Here is a 13,326-nt window from a genome sequence, read left to right as displayed (position 1 = left end):
GAACAGCCTGTATGTTCACAATGGACAGTCATTTCGGAAGGGAAAAGCCCTCCTAGGCATTGGACTTGACCCAGCACGCGTGACCTGTTTAGTCAGATATACATCTGTCCAGATGCATGTTTACTTTAAAAATATTTTATTCCAGTAATATACTTTTCTGCAATACAGGATAGAAGATGATTTTTCCCATTTGGGGGAGGGGGGAGAAGAAGTAACTTCTGTTGTCTTAGGCCCTGCTCCTGAAGACAGCTGTATAGTGTCTCACTAAGATTATCATCAAAATAAAAGTCAATTGATGGTTAATAAAACTATTTGCGGACAGAGAGCATTTTGACGCCAAGCCTGTAAAAGGCCCCGTAGCTGGGGCACAGGCTGGATGAAGGCAGGAGTGCACGTTCAACCTGCTGCTCATGGGTTCCCCGGGGAGCGGGGCCAGGGCTGGCCTGGTGCTGGAGCAGCGGGAGAGTACCGACAGCGAACTGGTCCCCTGAAACAGGACGTAAAAAGACAAAGTTAAATTAAGCCTAGTTGCTGTGCTGAAAATCGTTACTCTGCACCGTGGAGGCAGACACATTCAGATGTATCCTGAGCTATCCTTTTTTCCCATCTGTGAAGTCTCCTGGGTTTTTTCCTGTTTCACAGATGCTGTCTCAGATTGATTGCACTGTTCTGCATTATAGAGAATATCCGATAAAATGAGACTTGTGGTATTTGAAATGTAGCAGTTGACATTCAGGCAGCACGTTAAGATGTAAAAAAAAAAGAATTCTCTGCTGTTAAATCTACATACACTCAAAATATATCTGCATGGCTAGTGCTTCATTCTTCGGCCAGTAAAAAGTATCTGGGACTTGACTTGGTGCTTTGTTTGACAGGGCATTGCAGTTTGCCCTGATGTTTGTACTACATATCATTGCCGTGCGTGCAGTTACCTTTTACTGTACACATATGGGCAAAAGGCTCAAAATCAGTGCAGACATGTTTAATGAGTATGTCCTTGATTTTGAAAATCAGAGTAATAGCTGGTTGTTAAGAAAGAAAACAATTTTGAACACTGTGCTTAACAAAAGTGAAAGTAAGTTTTAAATCATCTCAGTGTTCTGAGTCTATTTCTGGCAAGTAAATGCTATGCATATATAGTAAAATGAATGAGTTACTGCTTAGTTTCTAAATCAGTAAGTGCCACTTAAAAAGACAGATCCAACCTTCCATTTTTTTAAAATATAGATATTGTCTCAAAGAAAGAAGTGTTGACACGATGTTATTTATTGTGACAGAAACTGGTATGAATCTATTGGTTTTTGTATGAACCTGCATTCATTCTAGTGCAAGCCTATTCCACTTGCTTACAGAGATGGTGAGTCAAAAGCCACAACATCCAATCCACAGAAATTCTAATATTCTTGCAAATTTTTTTCCCTTTGAATCTCTCTTGAGCACTTTCTGAAGTTACTTTTCAACACAATGCTTTTAAAATATTTCTATCAGCATTTGCTTCTGGGCAAGTGAAATATTTCATCTTGATTGGACTTCTTGTTTTCACTGTATTTTGTTTTATTATTTTGACGTGTTTTGCTTTCTGGTTTTAATTTTTATGTTTTTAATTATTCCCTACTATTTGTATATTACAGTAACATTAATTGATGATTGGTATTACAGATGGTGTTTCAGTAATTGAAATGATAATTGTTTTTTGGCTTACTCAGAGGCAACTGGTATTCTAATTGATAATTTGTATTCTATTTGATATGTTAGATTACGTTTTTCAAAGTGTCAAGTCATTACAAAATAAAAAGCCAGGATATTCCAGTCCAGAAAAGCTCAGATTTATTTTCTAAACAAAATTTTTGACAGCAACTCTTGACTTTAGGACAGTTTTTTTTCCTAACAAATTGACAGTTTTTTGATAGAGAAACATTCTACTGAAAATGTTTTATCAGCCTCAGTTTTTCATGTCTATTATGTCTATCAGATTTCAGGACAAGGTATTCTTTCTCGTTGCTATTTCCATACTATGGCAAGCAAAGGAACCTTTTTATTTTTTTTTTTTTTTTTCAAATTACTCTTCAGAATGCATGTGGTTCTGATACTTATAAAAGTCCAGTTGTAACAATAAAGTAAATCAAAGTAGATTCTAAAACAAACAAAAAGACTGAAGTAATAAACACAACAACAAAAAGGCGGGCAACCCCAGTAAGAATTCAGTCAGTTGGGGTGGTGACAAATGACATTGATTGCAGCTTGCTGGGTGAACTGAAAGGGGGCGTATTTTACACTCAATTGTTAGGTATTTATTGCAGTAGCCTGGGAAAAATAGCAGCATATATGCACTATACAGTGTGTTTTCTTTTTGTAGATAGGAACTAAATAATGAATTATTAGACAGAAATAGAAATACAAGACTTATAGATGAATCAAATTAGGCGTCTTGGGAAAAAACTTCCATTTATTCACCCAGGCTCATAAGACTTGCATAGGCAGCACCTTGCATTTGGCCTCGTGGTTCTGCAGTGCGCCCCTGACAATCACCAACAAGTCAACAGCAACCAAAAAGAGCTTTACATTCACTTAGCTAAGCTTTTCACTTATGCCTAAGGAAGACAAGTGTTTTTTCAGACTGTCATATAGACCATTAAAGTAGGACTATTATGACTCTCTCCGAGACATTTTCATGATTTCAGGTTGTTATCCTGCATCTCTGAACACTACAGGAGTTTTTCATTCATGCTAGATAATCACTGTTGAATGCTAGCTTGTTGTAATTTAATAAACAACCTTCGGAGCTATGGAAACAACCCTTTAATGGTGGGCCTAAGGTAAACATGATCTTTTTATTCATTAGGACTTTGACAGACTTAAATTAACACTGGCTCTGGATGCAGTTATACCACAGGTAACGAGGCCACTTTTGTAGGGGAGAATAAGCTATTCCGGCCTAAGGCACATTTGCAAGTGTAAACCTATGTCCCCCTGGAGTCTGCAGCTCTTTAACTGTTCATTTCTAAATTGCTGCAGAGGAAGCTGCATAAACACAGTGTGTACATAAGCCCTTTCTTCATGGAGTCCTGGTTTTAGTTCAGACACACCTTTGATCACAGTTCGAAAAGCAGATCCTAACACAGTGACTGGCAGGCATGGGATGATGCTACCCTCCTCCCGTTGAAGGAGGGCAATTGAAAAAAAAAAAAATGCAGTGACAAGTAATACACCTTTGTGAAGATTTGTTTTGCTGATACAAAAGGGCTGTACAGTGATGCTCTTCTCTACAGAAGTGATGAACATGAGACCTAGAAAGCAACTGAAGTGGAAAAAGACGCAACATACAAATGAGAGAAATAATGCAGTATTGTTTCCTGCAGCCTTTGCTTGACATAGGGACCTCGAGCAGGTGGGTTGGGAGGGAGATCCCTGATTCACTAGAAAATTGCCTGAAGAGCTGGCAAATGCGACAGGGAGGCAGAGCCTGTCTACAAGTATCTCGGGGCAAATGAAATTACAAGGAAAAGAACAAAACCAGAAACATCATTGTGCCACTGTGTAAACCCTTGTTGAAGGCACAGCCTGAATATTGTGGGCATTTCTGGTGCTACTTCTTGAAACTTTCTTAATGTGCATTTCAGGTTTTCATTTCTTGAAAAAGGAAAGGAACAGAGAAGAAGTGGCCAGGGATGACTGGAGGTATACAACAGTTTATTGGTGAGGAACAACAGTGTAAACCAGGTCTCTTAAGCTTGGGAATGGAAACAACAGAGAGGGGATATGATAGAGCTCTGTAGTATCATGAGTGGAATAGAGAGGTAAAGGGAAGTGGTTGTGCGTGATATCTTCCAATACAAAACTTCAGGGATGACATGTTTCAGACAAAGAAAAAGAGCTATTCCTTCACAGGCTGTATATTTAAGCTCTGTGGTTTCTTTCAATGGAAAACTATATATGCTAAAATTTCATGTAAATTCAGAAGCCAGCTGGACAAATTTTTTGATAGAAAATGGGAAAAAAGTAACATTTAGGGAACAGTTTCTGAAACTACTATGGGTCTTGAAAATCCTGTTGTATCTCCAATATTTGGTGAGGGGGGAAGACCATGCAAAGCTTCAGAAAACTGAACACATGTAACTTGTCAAGATGCACAGCGTTATTAAGCATCTTTCTCTCCAGCCAGTCCAGTTCCAGGGAAGTTCTATAACTAGTAGCTTTTCTGTTTGCTCATTTAAAGGTTTGCAGTTATGGGGGTTTTTTACATCTGATGAGTCAGAAGTGTTTCAACATTTTCAAAGCTATACTCAAAGCATAATCTGGGCTTAGATACGATTTCATGAATCATTTGTGTTACCAATGGCAAGGGACTTGATGCTGTGTTACAGTGGTGAAATTTAAACTTCTGAAAAATTATTTCATCCAATGTGGGAATCCTGATGCTGTTGTAACATTTTTCCCCAAGGTGTAGAGAAAGATAGCCATGTTTTTCTGGATGTATTTGTTATCTAAGTAGGGCATAGGGTGGGGGAAAAAAGGGAACTGCCTTTAGACTGTGCTTTCAGGCACGTGTACAAAGAGCTGCAGGTGAATTTTTCTTTCATGCTCATTCATTTCCACCTAGGATTCAGAGTAAGTAGAAGAGTCCATCATGGCATCAAGCATAGCTCTCTCTCTGCTGAGTCTCAGATGAAACTGGTTTTGCGTGAGAAACCTTTTATGTTACTTGCCCTTTCTGAGTTCCCTCTTATCAAGGCTAGCTTCAAAACATGAAAAAGCTGAAGGTGGCTGCAGAGCATCATTGACTTTAATGGGAAATGTGGCAATTTGCACAAGATGAGGAAAGGGTGCTTAGCTTTTTAAGGTGGACAAATTAGCTCACTTTCTCCTTTCCTGGATGTAAAAATTGAAAGGAACTAAATATGTAATTTGGCCATTTATATACCGCACCTTAAGGCCTCATTTTCCGCTTTCTGCCCATGCTTCCAAAATGCTTCCCTATGACCTTGCTTATCTGTGCCTTGATGACTGCAGGCTTTCCAGAGCTGCTTCACTGCTTCTGGCCCTACATGACACTGCAGCTGAGATTTTCTTCCTCACTTCTTGATCTCTGTTCCCCTGTACTTGATCTACTCTGAAAAGGGCCTTGAAGAAAGGGTCTACCTCACTCTACTCCTAAGGCCTCCATATAGGGCTAAAACAGAATAAAAGACCCACGTAAAGAAGATAAATAGCTGGAGTAATATGTCTCCAGCATGAGTACTGACACACTGATAATACCAAACCGAAAGGACTTACTGCACCTGCCAGCAGCAGTTTGTTATCCCAGAGAAGGTCTACAAAGCAGGTCAGGGTACTTGAGGCTAATTAAGCACTGTTAGCTAATGGATTGTTCACACAGCTTTGTAACTCTGCATTGCATTATTATTGCTTTTTCATGTTCATATTATCTCTGGCTAGAGAAAGACACATCAGGAAGGAACCTATAAATATATGCCTGTACCCCAAAGTGGTACAGGGTGGAACAGAACTGGCATTGACCCAAACCTGACAGTCACTACAGGGGGTTGTCTCCCCAGATGGAGAGGTGTCTCACTCCTGGCACAGTATAATTTGGATACAGTGCCTTGCTGCCCCCAGTTCTGGCGCTAGAGCCACCTCCACCAGTACCAGAGCCACTGCACTATGCTCAGTCGAACAGGGCAGGCATGCTGGATGAGGTCCCCTGGGTGCAGGTATTGCTCCATGCAGAGGTGCATGGTGCACAACACCTGCTAGCCAGGGCTAAGTCATGACCAAAGCAGATACCCCATCAGATGCCTTGGCAGAGTGGCTTCTGAGCAGCGCAGAATGTGGTTGTTCATCACTGTAGCATCTGATGAGCCAACAAAACAAATATCACCATCACATAAAACTTTGCATGTAGGCACACTCTGTAGTGCTTTCTACTTTTAGTAATTTCTCCCTCCTTTTTCTTCTTTATGTTTGATTTTATTGCTTCCTGACTTGGAAGTACTTTAGTATTCCACTTCTAATGTTCTCGTATGCAGGTTTTATCTGGAGTATTATAAATTCTTTAGTGTTACAAGCATACTACCACTTTATAAGAGGCAAAATATGCTCAATGTAAAATAAATGCTGCTTTGGGAAAATTTATAACAAAAAGACATACCTGGGAGCAATAAAAGTTAGGCAGAAGCAGGATAGAGGCTGCTCTTCCCTGCTTGCAAACTGCACAGCTGAGAGGGGTTGGTAGACAGGGAGTGAAGGTGTTTCTTTTACATGAACCTGCAAGCTCAAACAGAGGCGTCAGAGGAGAACAAAAGGACAGCAAGAGCAGCTCCTCATGGAGACAAGAAGCTTGTATGAGAAAAAAAGATAGAAATATAGGTAAGGAAGAGAAAGGTATGTGAAGATTTGAAAATACAGAGAAGGGATATTGCTGCATGCAGGAAAGGAAAAGAGCTGAGTGATACCTATAATACTTGAAGGCTCAAATCACATCCAGCTTCAAAACACTAAACTTCCACTTCCCACTCTTAAATACTTGGTTTGCAACCAGCCAGGTGCAGGTGGCTGAGCTCTGTCCTGAAGTTAGTCCTCCAAAGTGAACAGTAGGCTGTGGCTACTGGCCAGTATGTAAGCCTTTCACTTGCCTCCACACTGCAGCCCTGGGTTGAAATGGTGCTCATGATCCATTATATTAAGCCAGAGGCAGAGGCAGGATAAACTCCTGGGTTTTGTAGCACCTATACTGCCCGTCAGAGCATGCCAGTGTGCTTGTACCCAGCTACTGAGGCTGCCAAGCTCACTTAGCAATGACCATGCTGCAGGCACAGGCGCAGTCAGAGGCCGCATAGCCAGGCATGCACTGGGATTTTGGTGTCAGTAACTATATGGCCAAGCCTGAGGGCAGGAGAAAAACTCCGCCAAACATAGTTAATTGAAGACCCAGCTTGCAGTGTACTGCTGGAGAACTTCTCTTTCTTTCTAGGTGTCTTGTCTGGGTATTGTAACACTGCAAAAAGTAGTTGATGTCAACTTTAACATCTACTCTTCAAGATCTCTGCGCTGTTTTCTCACATCTCTGACCCACGAATCTCAGGATTCATCAGCAGTGTGGGTTATTTGCAGGAAGAATAGGGGAAGCTTACTCCAGAGTCTGCTTAGTGCCAATAGTTCATCAGGTTTTCATCTCCCATAAGCTACATGCACTATTCCCGATAGCTTCTCTACTTCTGATTCTCCCTCCCTTAGTCTCTGCTTTTCTGCATGTTATCTGAGGATGTATTTTCAACTGCCAATATCTCTTCTAAAAGGACTTTCGCCCACATAAAAACAAGGTAATACCGCAGCTTACTGCAATATTACTGTCTTACATTTTTTCAGACATTTACTTCTAGTTTAACAAAAGAAATGTACATAGAAAAGCAATATCCGGTCTTTCTGTGGAAAAATCTGAAATGGTAATTAAACAAGGACACCTGCATCTTTATGCTTTACCTGGTTCTCATGAAAGTAATGGAAATTCACTTTCCTAGTCAAGAGAATGTCTTATGTGGAGAAAATAACTGCAGTGGCAAGGAGAGTGTGGTGAAGAACTCCCAAATATATTGAACATATTGGTGACACACCTTTGGCGTACACTATGGTAGTTTTTGAGCACTTTTAAGTTTTAAACGTGTCCAAAGAATAATCTGGAAAATTTCTAATAATGCTGGCACATTCTTCCTCGTGTAGTTTGGTGTTATCATTGTATAGCACCACTCTTTTTAGTGGAAGAAACAAAAGGTTACGTATAACCAGAGTCAAATCATTGATTGAACATAATTTTGGATGTGATCAATCTGCAAATTTTGCAGTCTTTAGGAATAATGATTTGGCTGCAGTATCCTTTATGTCTGAAAATAAGTGCTGCACAAATAGTTTAGGAAGCTGAGTCACAGCTGCACAAGAGTTTATAGACTGTTTTTGGAACACGAAGAAGCAGTTTACTTGAACCTCAGAGAAATGTAGCAGTCAGTTTATGTTTGGAACCAATTCCTAAAATAAATCACTCATTTCATGACCAAATGAAAGCACAGTTTTACTGAGATCCAGCTACTAAGTGTGCGCCCATGCCAGGTTCCTGTTTAACATCGGTAGAATAACTTACTGACTCCATTGTAAGTCTCAGAGAGCTGATTGTTTTAAATGATCTCACAACCAGTGGTGATGCTAAAAGGAAACAGTTGTGGTTAATTTTTTAATACCTTAGGGATAATTGCACGATATTTTGAGCATCACGAGGTTCTAGTGACTGCGCAAGAAGTAAAGAGCTCATTTTGCAGCTGGGGCTCAGCTTCTCACTGGTTGAAGCCCCTTATGGCTAAGTAAGTTATGTGGCTAACACAGTCAAAGACATGTGTTGTCCAGGCATGCTCATTGTCATTCTGCTCACGTGGATTACTACGCTCCCTTTCCCAAGATGAATCAGCTGAATAGGGTGACTGGGATTTGCTGTCTGTGTTAAAGAAGATGTGATTTCAACAGTCTTTAGAAACAGCTGGCAGTTACATTAGCCCTGTAACGGGGAGGTATTTGAGCAGTTGCTGCAGGAGAGTCCTTGTCTGTTCACCCTTCCTGCAGGAGATCAGCTCTGGTGAAGTGCAGTGAAGTCGGGTAGCAAGTGCGCAGCTTCAGTTCTGAATGCGCAGAGCCATCTTAAAGGAGAGCAATTTGCACAGCATTTCCTCACATGTGCAACCCCACTGTTTTCGCCATTTGCCTACAGAAGTGGCAGCTCTCTTCCCCTTGGTAGTATATTATGGATCGAAGTGTATTAAGACTTCAGAGAGTCAAAACCTCTTCTGTGACGTGGAGGTTCACATAAATTGACTTTCAGTGGAACTGGAAGACTAGAGTCATTAAGGCATTCTTGGACATTCCAGTGCAGGACTCCTTTCACAAAAATGAGCAGTCTAATCAATGATGTTTAATGATTTTGAGTGACTGCAACTTACAATGTGCTTACAGTACCCACATTTCCAGTTTTTAGGGTCTGCTTTTCCATCTGCTTCTCAGTTTGCCCATTTATATCTGATTAAGGTTTTTCCTTTTTTTTTTTTTTTTTAAACAAGGAGTGGCTGCTGATAAAAGCAGTAAGAGTCACAATTAAATTAAGCGTAAAACAGTAGCATAGAATTATCATTCAGCTTTGTTGACTGAAAGAGATCATCTAAAGGTTTTCACCAGAGTATGCTCACAATAATCCAAATGAAGTTGGAGCAATTGCATCAATGTGAACATAAGGAAGTTAGAATTGGCGTTTTTTACTGTAAGATAGTATTTCTTTCTAAGGCTACAATAGACGCATAGGAAATGTCAACTTTGCTTTTCTCTTTGGAAAAGTAAAGCCTGTTTTTCATCACAATTTCTATTTAAAAATTGGCTATGTGACAAATTTGAGAATGTTTGGTGTGAAAGATAATTTCCAGTGTTGTAGTCAATGTTTCACACGACTGGTGTAAGTGGAATTGTTTTTCAAGCTTAAGGTTATGTTATTGTTGCTTGTAGCCTTACTGTTTTCCTCAAAACAGACATTTATTTTTTCCTTAAAAGCTAGTTACTACCTGAAGTGTAGCATCTTTTCCATATGATGAGACTTCCTAACATTTGTGAATGCTCAGAAGAAAAGAATCCATTATTGCCAAGTTCTAGTCCATCAATCAGAAAACTGTATTTAATAAACTCTGTGGTAGGTAACTCGTTAATATCGTCCTGTGTGAGCTGTGTGGGGTTTTTGAAAAAATGGAAGATAATTCCTCCTGCAGGCCAGTAATGCAGTAAACCATGACTGTGTATTAATTTAAATATCCATTAGCGTGGCTGACTCTGATGTCTGCAGCACAGCAGCAAAGATGTTCACATTTTTCATTTTCATAGAAAATCCATGTTTTTATAGTTGTCTTTTTTTTTTTTTTTTTTTTTTTTTTTTTTTGTTCAAGAAGGCTGTTAGAGCTCCATTTTAAACTGTGGCAATTTTTGTATTTTAGTTATTCTGTGCTGGTCTCTGGTATCTAACCGTACTAATTCTTATTCCTGTCAGGTATAAGTTTATCTATTCATGGGGCTGAAAAGCGTGCACAAATCTGTCAGAGGAGAACTGCAGCAAGCTACCCAGTGTCACAGCGTCCGCCTGTGGTTGGGCATCCTTCACTCCCAGAAGTCAGAAGGTCAATAAGAATGGAAGCCTCGTCTTCTGGATCTAGTATTTCAGCAGTCACTGGTGGAAAAGCAAAAACCCATCAGCCAGGTAACAGATTTGGCTTGACACCTTTTTCAGTTCCATTTCTTGTGTGATGTGCCATGATGTTGTGAAGCTGGTATTAATAGCATCAGATCATGCTTGCATGGAGGTCAATCTGTTGATCGTCAGAGCTATCGATTGATGTTTTGTCTACGTTGGTATGTCTTTGTCAGTTATAGAATATAGGGAGTAACAACAGTTGGGACAGCTGAAAGTTGGAAATAAAAATGTAAGTTTAATTGTAAAAAACCCATACAATGTGTAGTGGTATTCAAAATGTTAATGCAGAGAGAGCTTTGGGCTATTGTTTTTTGATACTGCTCCCCTTATGTATGTTTAATTTTAATAAGCCCTGAGCTAATGGCAATGCCCTAGAGGCTACAGGCATCCCCCATGGAACTCAGTAATTGACACTAACATTGGTTTTGAACAAAGGCACAATCCAGGGCATAGATCAAAGTCTTGCTGCTAGAATGCAAACAAAAACTCTAGATCTGAAAGAGATTTTACAACATACGTTAACTGGTTAACAAAATGAAACTTTTTAAAAGAAAGCCAGAATCTCCTGGGAACCGTCAAATTCTAATTGACATCATGAGTTCATTCCTTGTTATGTTAATTGCCAAAGCTATTTTAGAAGTACCTGTTCTTATAACAGGGGAGTACATTTGTGCTGGCCATGTTCAGTCATTCTTCACAGTGAAAATTAAACTCCAAATTTCTTTCCTGAGTAGAACAAATTAAGGCTGCCCATGAAGTCAGTTTTGTAGCTTCTATATTGAAGGGTCTCAATAATCTTCCAATGTTGCTGCCCAGGAAAGGGCATGATGCACTCTGTATGCACCTGCTTGGGTGCTGTGGGGCAGAGTCTATTTCTGTGAGACAAGACAGTTCTGCCTGTAAACCCTTAGCATGCTTCCATTACCTTGCAGATCTAGTAAATGGCTTAATTTTGGTAGAAGTTGAAAATTTGGATTATTTATTGTGGGTTGCTATGCAGGTCTATTGCCATGAGTTTCATGCACCTATACTATTTAGTCACCATAATCTTTGTCAACATGGATTGATTAAGAATTTACAGTGACTTATAAACCTATGCTTTGTTTATTTCATTTCCTCTGTTCACTTGTTTGTCCTGTTTTCTCAGCTTCTATGTTTTGTCTTTGAAGTACAGAAATTACTACTACAGAAACACTGATGTTGTTAAAAATATATAATCATGACTGCAGCATGTTAAAAGATTAACAAAAAAACCCCGCATCACAGTTTGTGAAAAAAGTATCTTGAACATGCACAATAACTATGTTCATTTTGAGCTGCTACACATTCTACATCTATGTGTTGATAGATATGGCCTGTGCTTTAATACTAAATAATGTACAAGCAACATATGCTGGCTTCTGATTGAGAAAAAGATCCCTTTTTAGGTAGACCCCAGAGGTTTCCTAAAATGAAGCTCATTAGTGAGCATCATTTGGATGATGATTCTCTGAGGAATTTGGCTTTCAGTACAATCATATGAGATTAGTTTTGTCTATCGTATCCTGCTCTTTAGACAGTAACAGCATCTATGACCTACAGAGAACATGCTTGGCAGCTTGGTTCAAGGAGGCATTTAGTATTATGAGCTTCACTGAAATTAAGAAGAGTTAACAGTACCCAGAGCCTTAAAGGTTGAAGATTTTTATAATTATGTTGTATGACAGGAGTCTTCTCTTAACCAATTTACACTGTCATTGTTTCAGCTGGAATGAAATAATGTTCTTATGATTACCATCTGACTTTTTAATTCTATATAAGAACACTAAATTTGTCTCTGTGTCCAGGTTAAATTACAACCATTTGAGCTGTATGCAAGTAGAGTCTAAGAGAGGTTATGGTCAGGCAGCAATAGTAATAAATAGCACTCCTAAGAGAAAATTTTAATTTAAACCTAAAATCGTATGTCATTCATTCTTACTCAGCCACAAACTAACAGCTGTAGCTTCGTAAATAATTAGCCTAATACACTAGTTGACCAATGGCAGTACCTTATCTAAGGCATTATAAACATTACAAATAGAGAGAAAACGTTCTGAGGTATGTTAGTTACTCAGGTAACAGACCTCACACCACCATTTTCCAAGCTATCTTCCTGCTATTGCACACCGTAAATTCCTCAGTTCAGTCTAATTTTAAATAGCTCATACAATCTGGGTTCTTCCTTCTATTGGAGTGCTGTTATCACAATCAAGTAGTTCTCACTGTTGGAGTAGTATACATTGTATTCAGTCTGAAATTTCCTTTGTCCGGTTAACAAATACTCCTAACACGAAGACAGTCTAGCATAATAGACTGTACAGAAAGGTATTCTGAGGACTTGAAATGACATTTCTAATTCTTATCAATCAGAGAGGCTAGAACCATGGAAAGAAAAGAACCTTGATAAAATGACAGTTACGAATGAGTGTATTTTTTCCCTCTAACAGCATACCACTTCTGTTTTCTGCACACTACTTTGTTCCCCTTGGCCACTTTTCTTCTTCGCAGAATGGCACCTTTTATTATTTATCATGTATTCTTTTTTTAATTGACAGCTGTTTCCTTTGATTGAAGTTCATAGGTACCCACATGCTAAAGAGGAGGAACGATATAGATATTGCTCAGTGTTACAGCACTCCTTTTCAACTTGCTTCCCTGCCAGTTTTATTTGTAGCTGGTAAGGAGCCTGAGGCTGATGACTTCTACTGTTACTCTGGGTGTTAGAGTGGCTAGCGAGCAGTAAGTTGTCTGTAATGTGCGTTATTTAAAAAAAAAAAGAATTTACAAAATTGTCTTGTGCAAGCTTGCAAAGAAGTACTGCTCAGACAAAAGCAACTTCTGAGCTCTGATTTTAAGCGGATCAGAAGGTATCAAGTAACTGAAACAAAACACAGAGGAAAACGGAGAAATGAGTGGAAGAAAATGGCTATTAATGGTGAAGTGAAGACTCCTGATACCTTTGCAGGCACACCTGTATTAGGGAAGTTCCTCTTAGAAAGGAGAAAAGCAAAGACAAGTAAAGCAATCAGATGGTGAATTTA

At 39.3% G+C, this 13,326-nt stretch overlaps 1 protein-coding gene across 1 annotated transcript in view; it reads left to right on the top strand.

The window, feature by feature from the left end:
* Nucleotides 1-10,200: 10,200 nt before the first annotated feature.
* Nucleotides 10,201-13,326, top strand: part of ANO4 (anoctamin 4) — a gene marked incomplete at both ends in the record, with an annotated part of 130,238 nt that continues 127,112 nt past the window's right edge. Inside the window, one exon of the mRNA XM_082309716.1 lies at nucleotides 10,201-10,270. Coding sequence (XP_082165842.1) covers nucleotides 10,201-10,270 — 70 coding nt within the window. The remainder of the gene's footprint in view (nucleotides 10,271-13,326) is intronic.

This window comes from Platalea leucorodia (genome assembly GCF_965183815.1).
Source record: "Platalea leucorodia genome assembly, chromosome: 4".
Taxonomy (NCBI): domain Eukaryota; kingdom Metazoa; phylum Chordata; class Aves; order Pelecaniformes; family Threskiornithidae; genus Platalea; species Platalea leucorodia.
This window is presented reverse-complemented; position numbering and strand designations above follow the sequence as displayed.